Raw genomic sequence first — 22,372 nt, 5'->3', positions numbered from 1 at the left:
TGAAATGATTGGCTTCTACACATATCAAAAAAGATTTTGGATCACTCCTGTTCCCGGAACTCCTGAAGATAGACGTTGACTGTGGATATTGCATCACAGACACAGTCCCTTTGACTCATCAGAGATGTCACTAAACCCGCCCAAAGATGTAAACAACCATGCATGAGCAGTGCCTATTATACGCAGGGGGTCCGACAGCCGATCAGTTCCAGTCATTCCACCAGGAAGGAGGTACAAGGTTCGTGTTGTCTGTAGTTCAACCACGCCTAGACGATCAAAACCGCGGTGCGTGTGCCAGGAAGAGAAGTGTCCAGGCATACGGAAAGAACCAAAGTGGTGTTGTTCGGGCATGGACGAGATACAGAGAGACAGGAACTGTCGATCACATGCCTCGCTCAGGCCGCCGAAGGGCTACTACTGCAGTCGATGACCGCTACCTACGGATTATGGCTCGGAGGAACCGCGACAGCAACGCCACCATGTTGAATAATGCTTTTCGCGCAGCCACAGGACGTCGTGTCACGACTCAAACTGTGCACAATAGGCTACATGATGCTCCACTCCCGACGTCCGTGGCGAGGTCCATCTTTGCAACCACGACACCATGCGTCGCGGTACAGATGGGCCCAACAGCATGCCGCATCGACCGCTCAGGATTGGCATCACGTTCTCTTTACCGATGAATGTCGCATATGCCTTCAACCAGACAATCATCGGAGACGTGTCTCGAGACAACCCGGTCAGACAGAACGCCTTAGACACACTGCCCAGCGAGGGCAGCAAGGTGGAGGTTCACTGATGTTTTGGGGTGGCATTATGTGAGGCCGACATACACCGCTGATGACCATGGAAGGCGCCGTAACGGCTGCACAACACGTGAATGCCATCCTCCGATCGATAGTGTAACCATATCGGCAGCACATCGTAACGACATCGGTCGACTAGAGTAGCCAACATGTTCTCCAGACATGAACCTATCGAACATGCCTGGGATAGATTGAAAAGGGCTGTTTATGGACGACGTGACCCATCAACTACTCTGAGGGATCTATGCCGAATCGCAGTTGAGGAGTGGACCAATCTGGACCAACAATGCCTTGATGAACTTGTGGATAGTATGCCACGACGAATAAAGGCATGCATCAATGCAAAAGGACGTTCTACTGGGTATTAGGGTTCCCGTATGTACAGCAATCTAGACCACCACCTCTGAAGGTCTCGCTGTATGGTGGTACAACATGCAATGTGTAGTTTTCATGAGGAATAAAAAGGGCGGAAATGATGTTTATGGTGATCTCTACTACAGTTTACTGCACAGGTTCCGGAACTCTCGGAACCGAGGTAATGCAAAACTTTTTTGACATGTTTATATGTAAAGAGAATAAACGTTCTCTCACGTATTACTGTTCTATCAAATACACAAAAACAGCTGCGAACTCTGTACCATCTCTTCGCAGTATCTTACTGAATCTGTTCCAAGTCCTCTTTGCCACTCATCTGACACATAAACTGCCGTTGTTACTCTTCTTACGCCTGTTCAAATGATAGCAGCATAAATTGATTTATAAGGATACCTATTGCTGAACTATCGTGCACTTTTCCATTGACAACAAGCATACCCAATCACTTTCATCCCACGCTCACATCACATAATAAACCATAAATGTAGGACAAGGAGATAATGTAATAAACTGACAAAGTTCCATTAAGAACAAGGAAACAATGTTGGGAATTATTACGTTAACTGCCTGCAGATGTAGCGAGGTAATAAGACAAATAACTGCGAAAGAAATTACTAAGTGTGTGTTTACGCTGGATATTGATAAATTGAATTTATTTTCTACAGTTTTCACAATCCATGTTAGTTTAACTTTTATTGTTTAATTTTCTACAGTACAGCGCATTGTACGGAATGGACACTGTCTTGAAACAGGGATAATGGAATGTAGTCGAATTAAATAAGGGAAGAAGATTAGGAAACGATACACTTAAAGTAGCAGGTGAATTTTAGTACTTGGGCAGCAAAATAACCGATGATGGGCGAAGGAGAAGGGCTATAAAATGTAAACTGGCAAAGGAAAGAATATTATTTCTGAACAAGATAAATTTGTTAATCATCATCATCAGTTATCTGCTATATTAGCAGGTCCTTTGCCTCTCCATTTTCTGCGAACCATTGCTTCCTTCTTAAGGCTGCTGTATGTTGTACAGTCCATCATATCATCCAGTATCTGGAATCTCTTCCTTCCTCGCTTCCTTTTCCCTTCTACATATCCTTCTAAAACTGTTTTTATCAGTCCGTCATTCTTTCTTAATATATGCCCAATCCAATTTCTTTTTCTTCTCTTTATTACATTGTTTTACATTTTACATTTGTTAATACTGAATATAAATTTATGTGTTAGGAAGTATTTTCTGAAGGCATTTGTATAGAGTATAGGAATGTATGTATGTGAAACGTGGGCGATAAACAGTTTAGACAAGAAGAGAATAGAAGCTTTTCAAATACTAAAGAATAGATACGTAGATCACATAAATAATGAGGAGTTGCTGAATGTAATAGAGGAGAAAAATTTGTGGCACAAGCTGACTAGAAGAAGGGATAGGTTTATAGGACACGTTATGAAACATCAAGGGATCACCAATTTAGTACTGGAGGGAAGTATGGGGGTAAAAATCGTAGAGGAAGACCAAGAGATGAATGCAGTAAGGAGATTGAGAAGGGTGTACGTTGCAGCAGTTATTCGGAGGTGTAGAGTCTTGGACAGGAGAGAGTAACATGGAAAGCTGCATCAAACCAGTCTTCGCACTGAAGAACAACAGCTGTACAGCAGTGTTGTGGTATTTCATTCACTCATATGGATAAACGTATTGGAAGTTGTGTTGTATGACGTTATTGTATCACCTTGTTATTGTTTTGAATTTGATGGTTCAAATGGCTCTGAGCACTATGGGACTCAACTTCTGAGGTCATCAGTCCCCTAGAACTTAGAACTACTTAAACCTAACTAACCTAAGGACATCACACACGCCCATGCCCGAGGCAGGATTCGAACCTGCGACCGTAGCGGTTGTGCGGTTCCAGATTGTAGCCCCTAGAACTGCTCGGCCACTCCGGCCGGCTGTCTGAGTAGTGATTCTGGAATTACCCTCATACGGCGAGAGTGGAAATATATCAGATAGTGGTACAATAAGTACCCTCCGCCACACACCGTAAGGTGGCTCGCGGAGTATAGATGTAGATGTAGATACAGCGCACCTAGGAACATCGTGAAATACGGTCATGTTGGTGAGGCAGGTGGTACGTGGCGAGGCATAGTGCTTGCAGAGCTTTGAACTCGGTACGCACACCGGGGAACGTTATTGTGACACTGTAGTCACTAAACATGTGCGTCTTTTCAAGGCTGCATTCGGCCCAGACTTTCTTTCTATATACGACGCTGGGAGACCGCATTAAACAGCGCTGGTGGAGGAGCTCTTGGAACGAGAGGTTGTCATGCTCGTTCCCCCTACCAAAATCGCATCGAGCACGTGTGCGACGCGTTCAGAGACGTACTCCAGCACGTCCACGTGCACGAAAGATCAGCCAGTAATTATCAAGCGCGCTGCTTGAGAAATGGAGCGCCCTACCAGAAGGACTCCTGACCAGTCTCGTGGCCAGAATGGCAGTGCGTTGCAGAGCATGTAGCATCGCCCGTGGCGGTCACACACCCTTTAAAGAACCGTGTCCCATGAGGGTGTCATCATGAATCGCGGTGACTTCATTCTATTGTCTTTGGATAAAAGTGTCATTTTTTCTCGACTGCGTATTTCCTTCACGTGCTTTTCCACTGTACGGTACCAGTTCTTTTAGTACGTGGTCCAGGTTTGATCGAATTATATTACCTGACTGTGACTCATCAAGCGAAAGTTACTTTCCTCGTTAAGTTTTCCACACCAGTGTATTACAGTCACTCCAGTGAGAACTGCGTCTGGTATTCTCAGACGCGGCTCCTAGTTAAAACACAACCATTTACGAGCAATGACACCGACACTATTGTGTCTACGTAGTATGCCCTGGCAATTACAGGCTGGCAGTTCTTGAACTATATGAAAAAAACCTAAGTTAGTTACAAACTACGGCGTGCACACACTTTCTTCAACACACATACGTCACTACAGATATTCGGATTTAGTTTATGACGTGCTCAGTACGCTTGCCATCATTGTCGATGATGTGGCGCAGTCGAATAGCGAAGTTCTGCATGACCCACTGAAAAGTGTCTGAATATCTGTGCTGTCGCTGACCGTTTGAATGGCTCTTTTTAGCTCAGCAATTCATTTTGAGATTATTGCTGTACACCCTGTCTTTAAGATAGCGCCACAAAAAGGAGAAGCATATCTTCAGATCTGGAGAATATGGCGTCCGATCCAGCCCCATGCCAGTGGCCTGTGGGTATCCCAGAGCCAGAATGTAGTCCCCAAACTGCTCCTCCGGGACATCAAACACTGTCCTGCTTGCATGAACCACATCTTGTCGAAATCGGGGTCACTTTGGATAATGGGGATGAAATCATCTTCCAAAACCTCCAAGCCCCGTTCGGTGGTGACCGTGCCATCAAGGAATACCGCACCAATTATTTCGTGACGGTTCATTGCACACCACACAGTCACACGTTGAGGGTAAAGAGACTTCTCGATGGCGAAATGCGGATTCTCAGCCTCTCAAATCCGCCAATTCTGCTTATTGACGAACCCATCCAAATGATGATGGGCTTCGTCACTAAAGGCGCGTGCCCATGCGCATGCTAATTCCTATGATACCCGCGGCCAACCGAGCAGTTTGAACGTCCTAACGCAAATCGTTCAGAAGTTATGACGATTTTATTTCATATAATTCAATAACTGTCACTCTCTACTTAAGACAGTTCTAAATACTTCACTGGAAAGAAAAGTCCATATAACATTCACAGATTCCGATAAACGGTTGGTTGTTATGTCACATTCCGTCTGTACTACCCCTCCTACCTCGCTGGCCCATAATGTTCAGACAACTTCCCTTCCCGTAAAACACATTTCTGCTACCCAGACTTAAATGAGGGCCCAGTTACCTACGCATATCTTCAAGTAGGCGGCGTCTGCTGTTCGCCTTTACAGTATTCTTGATTCTTTTTAACATCTCTTCTTACCTTTAAACGTGCAACCGATAATTAATGCTGCTTGTCTTCCATCATTCAGTGGCTACTCTTCTTTTCATGATAAACCTCCACAGTCTTTGAAATAATTTTCCGTTTGAAATATCTCGGTTTCTTGCCCGTTTCCCATGCTAATGCGACTCCATTACCGTTTGCTGAAACTCTCTTCATTAAGTTGTTAACTGCTCCAAAACAACTTCGCTTTAAATCTTGCTCAACGCAGTACTTCTTTCTGCACGATTTTCCACACGTCCCAGTCTGAAAATTTCTTCAGAACACTTCTTCTGAGACCATTACATGAAGCATCCTTTCACAAAATCTGCCTCTACCAAACTCTATTCACCATTAACTCCCTTTCAGCTGTCTTCTTGTTCATTTAATGACATAGATGTTAATATTGTCCTAACGGGCGTAGTACTTCATTTGCATAAGCCCCAACTTTTTGCACTGTTTCTACATATCCGACATGTTGACATTACACAAATGTACAACAAAAGCATTTCATTTTCAAATAAGATTACTCACGAGGGCGTGCTGAAAGGTTTATGTGACAACTCATAAACTCTGTTAAAATTCCACATCTTTATTCTTCATCTCTACATATTTATTTCTCAACATAGTCAACCTGGCGACGGAAACATTCTCCCAACGAGAAACGAGTTTGTTGATATCGCTGCTGGAGAACGACTTGTTTGACGGGGGCAGAACCTGACATCTTCTTGCACCGTTTACTCAATTTCAAAGTGACGTCTTCGAAGGTATTCGAATTTTCTTTATCGCAGTCGTAGTTGTACTTGTTGCTAGATAGAGCATAAAGATAGCCTGAAACGTGTTTCCATAAAATAAACCAAAAGAGGTGCGAATCAATCAAAGGAGGTCGGCGTAATTGGCAGAGTTCGAATCCCGATGCGGCACTCGAATTTTGACTTCTCACATGTAATCTAATATCATTGATATTATAGAAAACAGAAAGAGACATCATTTTTACCCTTTTTGGAAAATTGAGTTGGCTGTAAAGAGAATTATTACATTCGTGATTGCTATTTCCGGCTAGCCGCTGTTGCTGAGTTAAGTTTGTGTGTTAAGTGTGTGTGTGTTGTGTTGCAGACGACACCCTGATGATGTTGGAGGCGGACGTGAGCTTCGGCAAAGTGAACAACACGGGAGAGGAGATGCCCGTAATGGCTCACGCGGTGACCGACAACATCGACCTGTCCCTCGCAGAGTTTCTCAAGGTCGTCAACGAGACTGTGGCGCCGGGGAAGGTGAAGAAGGGGGTCAAACTCGACTTCAAGTCGGAGATGGCCTTCAACAAGTCCAGGGGCGTCATCCAGGAGGCGCGCAAGCAGATGGCGGTGAGTGAATGCGGCTGCCGACTCCTCCCCCCACCCTGCAGCAGTCCTACCAACGCTTCTGACACCTCCAACTCAGTGCGAGGGTACATGTAACCAGAAGCCTCGCCACACTAAACTGTAGACTGGAAATAAGCGTAGCGCACTTCTTTTCTACAGCGACGAATGTAAATAATATTTATTTTAAATAACATTTAGTTAACGTTCAAACGAATACGCTTCACATGTTTTATGAGGCCAAGAAATAATGAGTCAATGACACTGTTGGTACTGCTGATTTTTGACACACTTCTTTCGTATACTCAGTTTGGCCTCGGTCAATACACATCAGAAGTCACGCTCCATGTTCATTGTGCTCCTCGCTTCTTTTCCACTGCTACCTTAGTCGAAAATCAACTTCAACAACTGCAAGTTACCTATGGCAATTGGAATCAGTACTCATAACTATTTTCTCATTTCTCTCTCAGTGTGTACATCAAGTCCGGGAACACTTTCAATCATTTATTGCACACGAACCAAACATTGTACAGATATCATACATATGTTATTTTTAAGAGAAACCCTGAAAGTTTTTTTTCGTGTATACCGCCACAGCGTAGTTTCGTAAATTGCCGATAGTCAGCGCTAGTCGCAAACATGGCGAGTTCAGGTGCGGAGCGAGCTTTCAGTGTGTTGGAGTTCGACAAAAACAAGTGTGCTACAGCTGTTCAACGGATATTTAGAACCAAGTATGGTAACAAGCCACCAACAAGAATGGCCATTATTAGTGGCACAACAAATTCGTGTCGGCCGCGGTGGCCGAGCTGTTCTAGGCGCTTCAGTCCGGAACCGCACGATTGCTACGGTCGCAGGTTCGAATCCTGCCTCGGGCATGGATGTGTGTGAAGTCCGTAGTTCTAAATTCTAGGGGACTGATGACCTAACTAATCTATCACTGATGACCTAACTAATCTATCACACACATCCTTGCCCGAGGCAGGATTCGAACCTGCGACCGTAGCAGTCGCGCGGTTCCGGACTGAAGCGCCTAGAACCGCTCGCCCACACCGGCCGGCCTGCCACAGTCGACGATGCCATGTTGGGACTTGTATGGCAAGATTACTGTATTATCGTCTGGCGGGTCACTCATGATTAGGATATCGAATGTTTGTCAAAAACTAAAAATAAAAAAAGTAAAAAAAACTTTCAGAGTTTCTCTTCAAAATGCAATATGTATGACATCTGTACAGTGTTTAGTTCTTGTGCAATAAATAATTGAAAGTGTTCCCGGACTTTATGTACACCCTGTATACTCGACACCAAATTTTCGTCAAAATGTTGTCAGCTCTACAATGGGCAACAAAATTAAAGGATCACTTCTTCGAAACCCCACAAACGTCTCCTGTGCCGACGCAGAGGTTTAAAGTTGGGGGCAAAGATCCCTAGAACTTTCCTATGTAATGGTGCCGCCCACAGGTTCTGTGACGCTTCAGACAGCAAGGTGTCGACACACGGGGAAAGAAAAGGCCACAGCTCAGAAGTTCCTGTTTCGTGTAAGGTGGGTTAATGACGTCACGTTGGCAACAAATGTCGCCACAAATGTGACCAACGCCACCGTGGACGTGTCACATGATGGGACGGTCGTCACAACTCCTGTAACCCACACTTCATACCTTCTTTTGATGCCTGTGCAACGGAGGTCACAACAGGGACACCCAGCGTTGAAATCACGCTGTTTTCTACGGGGTGGCCGAGGAAAACGTTTCAGACACAGCGCCGCTAGAAATCGACGACGGAAAGATTTCAGGGGGTGGCATTAGTGGTGTCAGTGAAACCGCCTATTCTTTCAGGGTGTTGATTCACACACATTTCGCAGTGCTATAAGCAACAGGCCGACATTCTTGAGAACGTTCGACACTGCTGCCACCCCCTGGGCGTTTCAACACTGCTCTAAGGACACCGTGAGACTGCAGTCCCACCGAACGTAATTATGACCCCTTTGCAGTGTAGTGCGACCGCAAATTTAGCTCCGGTATTCAGTGTGGTACCATTAGAGACTGTTGAAAAGCGTTCGACAAAATCTGAATGCGATTTGAAGCCACAATGCGTTTTTATGCTTTGTTGTCCCTTTTTCGCACCCTCGTGAAGCGTGACAACGGAGTGAGTAAAACGGGAAAGAATCCCTCTATGACCCCTCAATTTGGCGGCACCCTGGATGCTTCCCACTCATCTTACTTGAGGACGTTACAGCTGTATGTGTCAGAAACTTGGACACACATCTCGTTTTGAGGATTTTCTAGCAGGCAATCACCACATAGGGGGTGTCGAAGGTGTTTGCCTACCGTCAGGTGCCACATCAGCCGAAAGGGAAAATATATCAAAGTTCATTTACACGTACATTTTCAACGTGCTCGACTAAGGCGCATGGGTGGCACTGAGAGGTTTTCGAACTGAAGGATCATAAAGCGGACCCTATGCCGTTTTATCACGCACATCTTAATGTTGTGTTCTCACCCATGATCATGCCACAGGAGGGTGCGGAAAAGCATAAAAACGTATTTCGACTTCGAATCATATTCGGATTTCTTCAAATGGTTTTCAACAGTCTCTAGTGGTTCCACACCGAATACCGGGCCAAAATTTGTGGTCGCACTACACTCCAAAGGGGTCAAACCGCGTTCTGTGGGGCGCAGCCTCACGGTGTCCTCAGAGTAGGGTTGCAACACCCGGGGGGTGGAAGAAATGTCGAACGTTGGGAAGAACGTCAGCCCTTTGCTCATCGGACGCCGAACTGCCGCTTTCGCCCGCGAAATGTGTGTGAATCAACGGTCCCAGAGAAATGGCAGTTTCACTGACATCCCTAATGACACACCTTGAAGCCTTTTCGTGTCAATTCTGAGCGGCGGTGTGTATGAAATCTGTTTCCACGGATAGTCGTAACAAAACCGCGTGATTTCAACGCTGGGTGTCGTGGTTCTGACCAGCATCGCACCGGCGTCAAAAGAAGGGGTGAAATGTGGGTAACAGCGACCTTCCCATCATGTGACGAGGTCACGGCGGCGTTGGTCAGAATTGCGGTGACATTTGGTGCCAATACGACGCCACTGACACAACCTACGCCTCACATAAACTTCGGAGCTCTGGCGTTTTTTTCGCACGAGTCGACACCTAGCTGTCTGAAGCAACACCGAGTCCGCGAGTGACGTCACAGACAAAGGTTGTAGGGATCTTTGAAGCAAATTTCAAACTTATGCGTCGCAATGGGAGACAGGGTTTCGAAAAGTGATCTTTCAATTGTGTTGCACAACGTATTTCATCGAAATCAAATTTCGATGTGTCGTCTTCGCGGTGTCCACTCCACTGCTGCTGATCGAGCTGTCACGGTGATGAGACAATAAGATTGGTGATTTGTTCCTCCATAGTGACGAAGTTTAAGTAGGTCACACTCTGAAATGAAGTCCCATGCGTCTTGACAGAGCGTAGGGGAACGATGCGCACCGCCGGACTAGGCAAGGTCCTAATGGAGGTGGTTTGCAGTCTCCTTCCTCCGACCGTAATGATGATGATGAAGACGACACAACAACATCCAGTCATCTCGGGGCAGGTGAAACCCCTGACCCCGCCAGGATTCGAACCCGGAACCCCGTGCTCGGGAAGCTACCGTGAGACCACGAGCGGAGGACATGTCACCCTGTATTGATTTATTTTTGTTAAGGTCCCACACTGTGTGCCATTTATGTACTGGTTAATGTATTTATTAATTATAAGACAATAGCACTTGAGTGTGGCACTGGTATTTATTTTAATACACTGAGGAGTTTGTTGCTCCAGCTCCATGAATGTCAATCGACTACTTCATTACCGACTTTATTTGTATAAAATGTTTTGTTTCCGCTGCAAATTATCAATTCGAGGTGACCCTAAAAATTGCAAAATAATTCGTGCATTTCCATAACAACAATTGAAATAAGCGTCAGTAGTGTGCGCATGTTACTCGTGAGAAATCCCAGGGACATTTATAGGGTTCAGTTATTGTTACTCTGCGACAAATCGAACGCTGATGCATTATGACAGAAGTTCTTAAATGCATATTGTTACCACACGAAGATTAGGTTGTCACCAGGCCCCGGTGGTCTACCTGTAAACTGAGTGCTTGAAAGCCGAAATGTCGCGGTATCGAATCTCGGTTCGACGATGAAGTATTTCGATCTGCTGTTAACCTGGTCTTCACCTCCCCACGATGTGCAGAGTTGCCAGGAACGACATGTGATTCTGATTGTGCTACAGACTGTAGGTTCACCTTACCTGGAAAGGACACCGGTGTAGGTTAGCTACACGCAGGCCGACGAAATGGCGTCCAATAAAAAGACTTGCACTAGGCCGTGCAGCTACAGGAAATTATTGAGATATGTGTGGCGTTACCGCTGTGGGAGCTGTGGCGACTCGCTCCCGAGGATGGCTCTTGTGCGTCTGCAGAGGTACGGACCGTTACAGTGTGACTGCCAGTCACTCGCTGCTACAGGCAGAGCGCCCGCCGCGCCAGCTGCCGGTGGCCAAACTACGGCACGCCTCACCTCACTGGGGACTCAGCGGCAGAGTCCCTTGTGAGGCCTCCCACCCTGGGAGCACCCCTCCACTAGCTTTCTGCAAAGCTTCAGCAACTTTCGTAGCTCTTGCGAAGTTAATTAAAGACAAACTGAAAAAAAGTAATCTTTACATATTTGGAATCTATGATATTCTCTATGGAATTATATCAGAAAGTTTGTGTTAAGGGAGTTTTCCAATTTCGTAGCCCTACTTTATGTTAATGTCCACCATCTTTTCCTGCAAATAATAATTTTTTCATTCAAATCATTATTAACAAACAAAATTAGATATCTTAATTACTATCTAAATAATTTTTGGCCGGTAAGTACGTGAGCCTATGCAGCACAGACGGCGGCGAAAATACCACTGCGTGGACTGCGTAAACTAAACAGTTGGCACGACTGAGGGTGAAATATAGGACTGGAGTCGAAATGAAGCATATGTACATTATCACAATTAAATGCTCTGCTGCATGAATCTCGAAAATTAATTTTCCTGAAGCGCATTTCAAAAAGGCGGGCACTTGAAAACTGAAGTACTGAACGTGAGCCTATCTTGTTGCCTTTAAATGTAAATAAATAACATTATGAAAAACATATTGTTTGTAATCATGTGAGTCAATTTAACGAACGTTGTCTCTAGAAATACGCATTAAAGTGTTGAGTTGTACCTCTCTGTATACAGCCGGCCGTGGTGGCCAAGCGGTTAAAGGCGCTACAGTCTGGAACCGCGCGGCCGCTACGGTCGCAGGTTCGAATCCTGCCTCGGGCATGGATGTGTGTGATGTCCTTAGGTTAGTTAGGTTTAAGTAGTTCTAAGTTCTAGGGGACTGATGACCTTAGAAGTTAAGTCCCATAGTGCTCAGAGCCATTTGAACCATTTGAACCTCTCTGTATACAACTTTAAAATTTTTCAGCTTACGGATTAATCTGATAGTCCTGGCCCACACAGTAAACCTTTGTCTTCTTCGAAGATCTCACTTTCTAAAGCCACAGTTCTAGCCTTGATGTAGCTCTGGAACGAAAGTCGGTCCAAAGGCTTGAGGCGTTTCTCGTCTGTTTTGTGGCGAATGACGAAGCCGCGCCGGCCGGAGTGGCCGAGCGGTTCTAGGCGCTACAGCCTGGAACCGCGCCACCGCTAGGGTCGCAGGTTCGAATCCTGCCTCGGGCATGGATGAGTGTCATGTCCTTAGGTTAGTTAGGTATAAGTAGTTGTAAGTTCTAGGGGACTGATGATCTCAGATGTTAAGTCCCATAGTGCTCAGAGCCATTTGAGCCAAATTAATGAATTCATTGCTTCATTAGCGTTCTCCTTATAGCCTCCGAGGCACCTATCCGTCAAATTGTCAGTGAGATCAGGAATAGCCTTAGTAACGTCACCCAACAGTAATGGTTTATAATCAAAAGTATCCAGTGTCCCGTTCATCTCAGCTTACATCCGTTTACACCAAGTTTGAGTGCAGTAATCGTGCTGCGTGTTGTCATTCATTGAAATCCTGTAATAAAGTATTGCCGTAACTTCTTTTTTCATCTCATTTCTTTCGAAAGTATGTACCTGAGCCACCTTTGTGGGGAAGTGGAAAATCTTTATCGACATCTTCTTCGACCTAAAACGTTACAATAGCTTTATAGAGAAGGAGATATCGAGATATCGATCGGAGTCGCAAACGACCCAAGCGCTGAGAGGTGCTGGAGTGGTCGTAAGCGCGCTTCCACTGAAACGCGATTTTCGGATAATGAGGATAACTACCGTACGAAATCTCCTGTCGATCGCAGGTTCCTAACACCATAAGAGACAAAGTATGCACAAAAAGAAAAGACTTTTTTTTAAACCTGGAGACCGGAAATCGGTCTTGAACGCACAGCGCTTTGAGCTGGCGGCCAGATGCACGCAGCGCTGTGTCCCCCTGGCGGGGTGCACTTGCGTCTTCTTAATACAGCACCAGACCAGTGCCGACCTAAACCCCTCCTCTTCGACCACGGCGGCGTGTTTGTGAGCTCCCCCTGTACTCGTGTCGTGCGCTGACTGCAGACACATTCCGCCAGGAAACATCTCTATGAAATTGGCGGATTGTGGCAATGCTTTCGGATATATATAGTCTACTGAAGCAGGGAGCACATTCCGTGGGCTGTCCCGAACCGTTCAACCAAGTATTACGAGTTGAAAATGTAGCGTCTTGTGACCTCCCCTTCTCCCTTTCCTCCGTTTCTTTCGCTGATCTTTCCTCTTCTTTCTTCCTTCTTCGTACCGCGGCTATATCTCAGGGTTTTCAATGCAGAAATGTAGTGAGAAGGGGTCACGTGTGTGTGGTGGTTCAGTGAGGGAGCGTCACTCGTGCCTCTGTTTTGAGAACACTGACGCCTGAAGTACGAACATTTCTCAAAAGAAAAACAGGTATGTGCTCTCTTTTCTTTTAAAACTATAAATAGTAGCGTGGCTGGCACTATCGTTCTACTAAACTTAATGAGCGCGACACCATTGATGAAGTTTCAACCTCGAAAGAAGTTTATTAATACCAATTAGCTGAAAAAGAACTCATCCAATCCAGAAGTCACTCACAGTTAGAGTAATTAGTTTCTGATGTCTATATAGCGCTCTTTACGAAGTTCCCTTTGCGGGCGGCAGATGCCACCAACGTTGCGCGGCGACCAGATGATGCGAGTGAGGTTATGTACTTTTTGTGTATATAGCAATTATTAATACATAAAAGATCGTTTCAATAATTCTATCACTGTCCGTTTATGAGTTGCTAAGCAAAGTATCAACAAGCTGACTATGCAATGATTAATATTTGTGGTATCCCGACAGTAAATCGCATCTCGCTTGCTTAAGTATCAAGACAATTACTATGCCGCTCATATAAGTCATTGATAGTTATTATGAAGCTAATGTCCCTAAACTGAGGTTAATGTTACCGAATCACACACGCGACGATAAGCCCGACATGCAGCCGCGTATCTTAAACTACGCGCCGATATTTGAGAATTCGCGCGCGATTTGTTTGCACCAAAATCGGGCCGTCGTTCCCTACAATAATTTTTAAATGAACTGCGGGTAGAAAATTAACAATTCTATGCCTGTTCATGAAAGTTACAGCAGATCCGCACTCGACGACTACTTGATCGCGCACTAAAGCAACATGTCATGCGTAATGCAAACAAGGTGATTTGCTGTGTCAAAACATATTTATATCTATCTCATTAAAACTCATTACCTATTAAATGTCGTAAATAAATAAATTCTTTACTCTGCAAATAATTAATAAAATTTAGAAATGAATTACATGGATAAAAAAATCTCAAGTTGGTATGACGTCATGGTCACTTCTTATTTCGACTCGCCTACACTCACGGGACGCAAAGTGGATCCGACGATATTGGACATACTCTCACCGTGTTCTGTTGTAGCGGAGTGTATTAAATCCATATTGGTCACGTAGCATTAGGAACAAAGAATACTACATGGCGTATCACAGGTTTCTGTTTTGGATCTACAATTTCTGGTACACAATAAGAGCTGTACAGTTACAGTGTCAGAGGTTGCAAATCTTTTTCTTTTTTGCAGATATCCAGATTATAGGAATAAAAAAACTGGTATTTCTCTTACTGAAGACGAGGCCAACGAAACATTAGAAAATATCGATAGGTGCTTCAACCGAGAGAGGTGGCGCAGTGGTTAGCGCAGTGGACTCTCATTCGAGAGGACGACGGGTCAAACACGCGCCGCTCCATTCCGATTCGGATTTTTCGTGATTTCCCTACATCGCTTCAGGTAAATTGCGGGATGGTCCCCGTGGAAAGGGTACGGCCGACTTTCTTCCCCAATCCGATGCGACCGATGATCTCCCCCGAATCAACCAGGCAACGCTGCTTCAGTACCAGTGGACCAGGGCCGCGCATCGCGCCACGTTTACCCGCCCGAGTCAGGCTGCGACCGACCGCTCTGCCCTGTTCCTCACCGCGGGAAGTAAACAACTGAACTGTACCGGCAGCGGAGTGCGCGGGCAGCGATGTGCCGTCGAGGTCCACCGCTCGTCGGGTGGCCGGCCGAGTCCGGGCGACAAGAGAACTCGGTGGAGCCGAGAAACAGGCAGCGACGAGGAGACGGGAATGACTGGCCTCAAACCTGGAGAATTGCTTTCTGAATCGCCTGCACTCCTTTTAGAATCGTGAAGGTTTGATATGCTATGAACAGGCCGTTCTTGGTTCTTAAAATGTAAAATAATACATGTAACACAAAGAAGTACTTACTGTGTAACGGAAGTAATTCAATTCAGAGCAAATGCTTTTATGGTGTTTCACATATCACCTGTACCACACCAAAAGAGCTGATGAAGTTTTCGCACAATGGGTAGGTCTCGTACGCAATACTACAATATTTAACACTTTTCTGTTGTTGTTGTTGTGGTCTTCAGTCCGAAGACGTGTTTGATGAAGCTCTCCACGCTACTCTATCCTGTGCGAACCTCTTCATCCCAGAGTAACTACTGCCTACCTGCCAACTCTCCCGATTTAGGCGGGATACTCCCGATTTTCCACTTTTTCTCCCACCTCCCGGTTATTCCAGTATTTCTCCCGATTTTTACTAGTTATCGTCAAACTTACGATATTTGTTTTAAAAACCCGCCATTTCAGTTTTTTTTCCCCAGTTGCCGGAATTCGTTGCGTTTCAGTCGACCTTAATCGATAGGTATCGAAGTTTATAGAAATCAGGAAGTCGCGCGCGATTTATATATCGATAGTTATTTTTCCTCTTTCCCGCGCATTTTGTCGTAGATGTACCCGTGTCCCGTAGTGCACATGTAGTAACCTCGTTAGTGCACAGTGTTCTGCTTGGACGTGTGTTGATGCACATTGTCGTAGTGTTTTGATTCGGGGCTTTGTTTTCAAACATGGCCAAAAAATATAACTCCGTCAACTTAAAACAATTTTCGGAACGGTTTCCGTGCATTATCGAGTCGAGGAAAGGCCCGTTGTTCGCTTTTTGTACCGTTTGCCGATGTGATATTTGTGTATCACATGGTGGAAAAAGTGATGTTTCCAAACATGTGGAAACAAAAAAGCACCGAGATAATTTGAAGTGCGTCAACAACAATAAAAAATTGGAATTCAGTGACAAAAATGAAAGTGATGGAGTGATAAATGCTGAATGTTTATTTACATCTTTTATTTTAGAACATAATTTGCCCATTAATTGCGCTGACCATGCGAGTCACCTGTTCCGGAAAATGATCCCGGATAGCAGTATAGCGAAAAAATACAGCTGCAGAGGGACAAAACTGTCGCAATTATCGGAGAAATGGCTAAAAAGGAAAAAGAAGAAATCGTAGACATTTTGAAAAAAAATGGCCATTTTCAACTGCAACGGACGGTAGTAACAAAGGGGATGCTAATTTACATCCCATAGTTGTTACCGTTTATAATGAGACGACCCAAAAAATTGAAAGTACCTTATTATCTCTTCCCAACTGAAAAGGAGATTCCACTGGTGTCAACATAGGAACACTTCTTCTCAACACCCTGAAGGAATGTAATATTCCACTCAGTAATTGTTTGTCAATAGATTGTGACAATGCCGCTGTAATGGTTGTATTGAAAAACGGAGTTGTAGGTCTCTTGAAAAATTATATGCCTAACCTCTTTGTTGTTGGTTGTCCCTGTCATTGATGACTATTTACTGGACATATATTATTTTCTGAAAAAGAGTACAAAGAGAAAGGAGAAACTGAAAGAATTTCAGAAATTATATGATGTCGAGATGAAGAAAATATTGAACTATGTGTGCACCCATTGGCTTTCTGTGAGCAAATGTTTACTTCGGTTACTGGAACAGTGGAAGCCTTTGACCAGCCTGCTCAATTATGAAGTGAAGTGAAGTCTGGTAAGAATGATCAGCTTGGGTGTCTCCAAACTTATCATATACCGAAGGTGAAACAGTCACCAGTTGAAAGCAGTGCCTCTTCAAGAAAAAGAGCTAGTGAATTGCCAATTCCAAAATAAAATGGTTCAAATGGCTCTGAGCACTATGGGACTCAACTTCTGAGGTCATTAGTCCCCTAGAACTTAGAACTACTTAAACCTACCTAACCTAAGGACATCACACACATCCATGCTCGAGGTAGGATTCGAACCTGCGACCGTAGCGGTCTCGCGGTTCCAGACTGCAGCGCCTAGAACCGCACGGCCACTTCGGCCGGCTGCCAATTCCATGTTCATCTACATAAAAAATAAGTAAACAGGATTCCCCAATTAAGTACAACCTGTCTCGTGAAGTAAGGATTTTTATGTTTCTGTCATCACATTTAAATATGGCTTTGTGTCTGTTTTTGTCAAATGTTATACCTACATTTGACAAAACAAATGTAATTTTTGCAGTCAAGTGTACCTCACATCCATTTACTGCAAGATCTGCTGCTGGACACGTTACAGAATTTGATGTCTAAATTTGTACTACCTACAGTGATAAAATTCTGTTCTCCTTTTGAAGTTGATTACCACAGCAGAAGAAACCAGAAGGATGATTGTGATTTGTTCATTGGCAGTTGTACTTCTCAACTTGTGGATTGCCTCAAGCATGATGAGAAGGTGGAATTCTTCTCATCTGTTCAGAAATACTTAATTGCCGCCTGTGACTACATGGTTCACAAATTCCCACTGAAGAGTGAAATGCTGAGGAATGCAACAGTTGTGCAAATCAGATCTGTTTCCAATGCATCCTTTTCTACCCTAAAGTATTTTGTGGCAAAGTTTCTAGTATTGAATGCAGATGCAGGTAAATAGTTTGATGCCATGGATGAATTACAATCCCAGTTTTGTGCATTTCAGATATATGATATACCGGATGAAATCCTAAGGGGAGAAAGAATTGATGTGCAGTGGTCTCTGATAGGAAAACTAAGAAATAGTGATGGGAGCCTAAAATTTGACAAATTAATTCGTGTTATGTTAGGTATTCTAACGATCCCTCATAGTGATGCAGAATGTGAGAGGATATTTAGTCAAGTAACTAAAACGAGGGCACAGTTTAGATCATCTACCGGTGATGAAAATTTGGAGAGATTGTTGACAGTAAAATCAAGACTACATGGTGACTGTTTTCACAGCAAACCTTCAAGAAAGAATTTCTCAGAAAGGCTAAGTCTTCAACATTCAATTCCTTAAACCAATTGAAACGTGAAGTGTTTCGTGAAAAGATAATTATACCTGTGTGTTACCATATTTTCCCCATCCTCAACACGTATTGGAAATTTAATTAAGGAGGAAATGATAGACCGTGATGTGAACGGATAACAACATTGTTAAATAAGTGAGAACACTAATGTGTATTATCTCGAAACATTTTAAGACTGAACTACTGTTTTATTTGGTAACTGTTTTAGTTTGTTAGTACATCATCATTATTCAGATTCTGCAATGTTTCCTACTGCAGAAGCAGCTTCTGCTTCACCTGTGCGAAGAAAGGTATTGTACATGTTCTCATGACTGTTCCAATGTTTCTCGCTAATACTGAATACTAATAGGCTACATAGCTAGAGTTAAGAATGAGAATATTACGAATTTCTGTTGTGACATAGTTTCCCTGAAAATGTGTAATACTAGCTAACTTTGAACACGCAGAGATATAACATGTGAAATCTTACAAAGAGAAAATAGATGCTGCCCCTGAAAAATAAAAAAGAAGTGGTTGTGTTAAGATTTCAGCATACACCGGAGAAGCAGTTGGCAAGCCTATTTTTACAGTTTTCATGTGTGCCACAAAACAGTATGGTGGATGCTGTTTTACGGCAATCATACTTTTTTTTTTCTAATGCCAAAAAACATCCCAACCTAACAGCAATTAGCTGCGCGAAACTACAAATAAGGGTTACGGAATCAACATTTTGGGTATTTCCAGTGTTTCTATGTGTTTTTGAGCCATTATATAGCTTTGTGGCGCCTTAAAGGAAAACTTTTCAGTTGTCTTAGGTGTATACAAAAATGAGCCACAGCTTTTTGATCTTTCATATCTCCTGATTTCTCCTGATTTTTAAAACTGTATGTATTGATTTTTTGTTTTTGAAGGTTGGCAGGTATGCTACTGCAACCTACTCCCTCCTTAATCTGCTTACTGTATTCATCTCTCGGTCTCCCTCTCCGATTTTTAAGCCCCCCCCCCCCCCCACACACACACACACCTCCCATCAGTACTAAACTGGTGATTCCTTGCTGTGTGTCAGAATCTGTTTACTGTATTCATCTCTTGGTCGCCCTCTAAGATTTTTACCCTCCACGCTGCCCTCCAATACTAAATTGGTGATCCCTTGATGCCTCAGAATATGCCCTACCAACCGATCCGTTCTTTTCATCAAGTTGTGCCATAAACTTCTTGCCTCTCCAATTCTGTTCACTACCTCCTCATTAGTTACGTTATCTACCCATATAATCTTCAGCATTGTTCTGTAGCACCACATTTCGAAAGGTTCTATTCCATTTTTGTCTAAACAGTTTATCGTCCATGTTTCACTTTCATACGTGGCTCCACTCCAGACCAATACCTTCAGAGAGGACATCCTGACACTTCAATCATACACAATCTTAACAAATCCCTCGTCTTCATAAACGCTTTAGTTGCCATTGGCAGTCTATATTTTATATCCTCTCTACTTCGACCATCATCAGTAAAACTCCTGTACTGCTTTAAGAGTCTCATATCCTTATCTAATTCCCTCAGCATCACCCAACTTAATTCGACTACATTCCATTATTCTCGGTTTCCTTTTGTTGATGTTCATCTTATATGCTCATCTCCAGACACTATCCGTTCCGTTCAACTGCCCTTCCAGGTCCTTCGCTGTCTGACAGAATTACAATTTCATCGGCAAACCACAAAGTTTTTATTTCTTCTCCATGGATTTTAATTCCTACTCCGAATTTTTCTTTTGTTTCCTTCACTGCTTGCTCAATATACAGATTGAATAACATCGGGGATAGGATACAACCCTGTCTCACTCCCTTCCCAAACCTCTGCTTCCCTTTCATGCCCCTAGACTCATATAACTGACATCTCGTTTCTGTACAAATTATAAATAGCCTTTCACTCCCTGTATTTTACTCCTGCCATCTTCAGAATTTGAAAGAGAATATTCCAGTCATCATTGTCAAAAGCTTTCTTTAAGTCTACAAATGCTAGAAACGTAGGTTTGTCTTTCCTTAATCTATCTTCTAAGGTAAGTCGTAGGGTCAGTGTTGTCTCACGTGTTCCTACATTTCTACGATATCGCAACTGATTTTCCCTGAGGTCGTCTTGTACCAGTTTTTACCTACATATACATCTACATCCATATTCCGCAAGCCACCTGACGGTGTGTGGAGGAGGGTACTTTGAGTACCTCTATCGGTTCTCCCTTCTATTCCAGTCTGTTCCACTCGTCTGTAAAGAATTCGTGTTAGTATTTCGCATTAAACTGATAGTGCGGTAATTTTCACATCTGTCAGCACCTGCTTTCTTTGGGATTGGAATTATTATATTCTTGTTGAAATCCAAGGGTATTTCGCCTGTCTCATACATCTTGCTCACCAGCTGGTAGAGTTTTGTCAGGGCTGGCTCTCGCAAGCTTATCAGTAGTTCTAATGGAATGTTGTCTACTCCTGGGCCTTGTTTCGACTCAGTCTTCCAGAGCTCTGTCGGACTCTTCACGCAGTATCATATCTCCCATTTCATCTTCATCTACGTCATCTTCCATTTCCATAATATTGCCCTCAACTACATCACCCATGTATAGACCCTCTGTATACTCCTTCCACCTTTCTGCTTTCCCTTCTTTGCTTAGAAGTGGTTTTCTCTTTCAGCTCTTGACATTCGTTCAAGTGGTTCTCTTTACTCCAATGGTCTCTTTAATTTTCCTTTAGGCAAAATCTGTCTTACCCCTAGTTATATATGTCCCTACATCCTTATACTTCTCCTCTAGCCATCCCTGCTTAGCCATTTTGCATTTCCTGTCGACCTCATTTTTGTGACGTTTGTATTCCTTTTTGCCCGCTTCATTTACTGCATTTTTCTATTTTCTCCTTTCATCGATTAAATTGAATATCTCTTCTGTTACCCAAGGATTTCTACTAGCCCTCGTCTTTTTACCTACTTGATCCTCTGCTGCCTTTATTATTTCATTTTATTTCGTTCCTCCGTTCTTGTCAATCGTTCCCTAATGCTGCCTCTGAAACTCTGTACAACCTCTGGTTCTGTTAGTTTATCCAGGTCCCATCTCCTTAAATTCCCACCTTTTTGCAGTTTCTTCACTTTTAATCTACAGTTCATAACCAATAGATTGTGGTCAGAGACCACATCTGCCCTTGGAAATGTCTTCCAATTTGAAACCTGGTTCCTAAATCTCCGTCTTACAAGTATATAATCTATCTGAAACCTTCCAGCTTCTCCAGGCCTCTTCCACGTATAGAACTTTCTTTCATGATTCTTGAACCGTGTGTTAGGTGTGATTAAGTTATACTCTGTGCAAGATTCTACCAGTCGCCTTCCTCTTTCATTCCTTACTCCCATTTCGTTTTCACATAATACTTTTCCTTCTATTCCTTTTCCTACTATCTAATTCCAGTCCCCCACGACTATTAAAGTTTCGTCTTCCTTCACTATCTGAATAATTTCTTGTATCTCATGATACATTTCTTCAATCTTCTCGTCAACTGCGGAGCTAGTTGTCATATAAACTTGTGCTACTGTGGTAGGCTTGGACTTCGTGTCTATCTTGGCTACAATAATGCGTTCACTATGCTGTTCGTAGTAGCTGACCTGCGCTCCCATTTTTTATTCATTATTAAACATACTCCTGCATTACCCCTATTTGATTTTGTATTTATAACCCTTTATTCACCTGACCAAAAGGTTTGTTACTCCTGCCACCAAACTTCACTAATTGTTCAAAATGTTCAAATTTGTGTGAAATCTTATGGGACTTAACTGCTAAGGTCATCAGTCCCTAAGCTTGCACACTACTTAACCTAAATTATCCCAAGGACAAACACACACACCCATGCCCGAGGGAGGACTCGAACCTCGGCCGGAACCAGCCGCATACTACATGACTGCAGCGCCTCAGACCGCTCGGCTAATCCCGCGCGGCCTTCACTAATTCCCACTATATTTAGCTTTAACCTATCCATGTCCCTTTTAAATTTTCTAACCTACCTGCTCGATTGAGGGATCTGACATTCCACTCTTCGATCCGTAGACCGTCAGCTTTCTGTCTCCTTATAACAACGTCCTGCTGGGTAGTCCCCTCCCGGAGAT

General features: G+C 43.7%; 1 protein-coding gene across 2 annotated transcripts in view; it reads left to right on the top strand.

Moving 5' to 3' along the window:
- LOC126092623 (protein FAM151B) overlaps positions 1 to 22,372 on the top strand; it is a 406,482-nt gene that overhangs the window by 298,112 nt on the left and 85,998 nt on the right. For both annotated transcript variants that reach the window (XM_049908339.1, XM_049908340.1), the window contains exon 3: positions 6,282 to 6,529. In XM_049908339.1, the coding sequence (XP_049764296.1) occupies positions 6,282 to 6,529 (248 nt within the window). The remainder of the gene's footprint in view (positions 1 to 6,281; positions 6,530 to 22,372) is intronic.

The sequence above is a fragment of the Schistocerca cancellata genome, chromosome 7 (genome assembly GCF_023864275.1).
Source record: "Schistocerca cancellata isolate TAMUIC-IGC-003103 chromosome 7, iqSchCanc2.1, whole genome shotgun sequence".
Classification (NCBI taxonomy): domain Eukaryota; kingdom Metazoa; phylum Arthropoda; class Insecta; order Orthoptera; family Acrididae; genus Schistocerca; species Schistocerca cancellata.
This window is presented reverse-complemented; position numbering and strand designations above follow the sequence as displayed.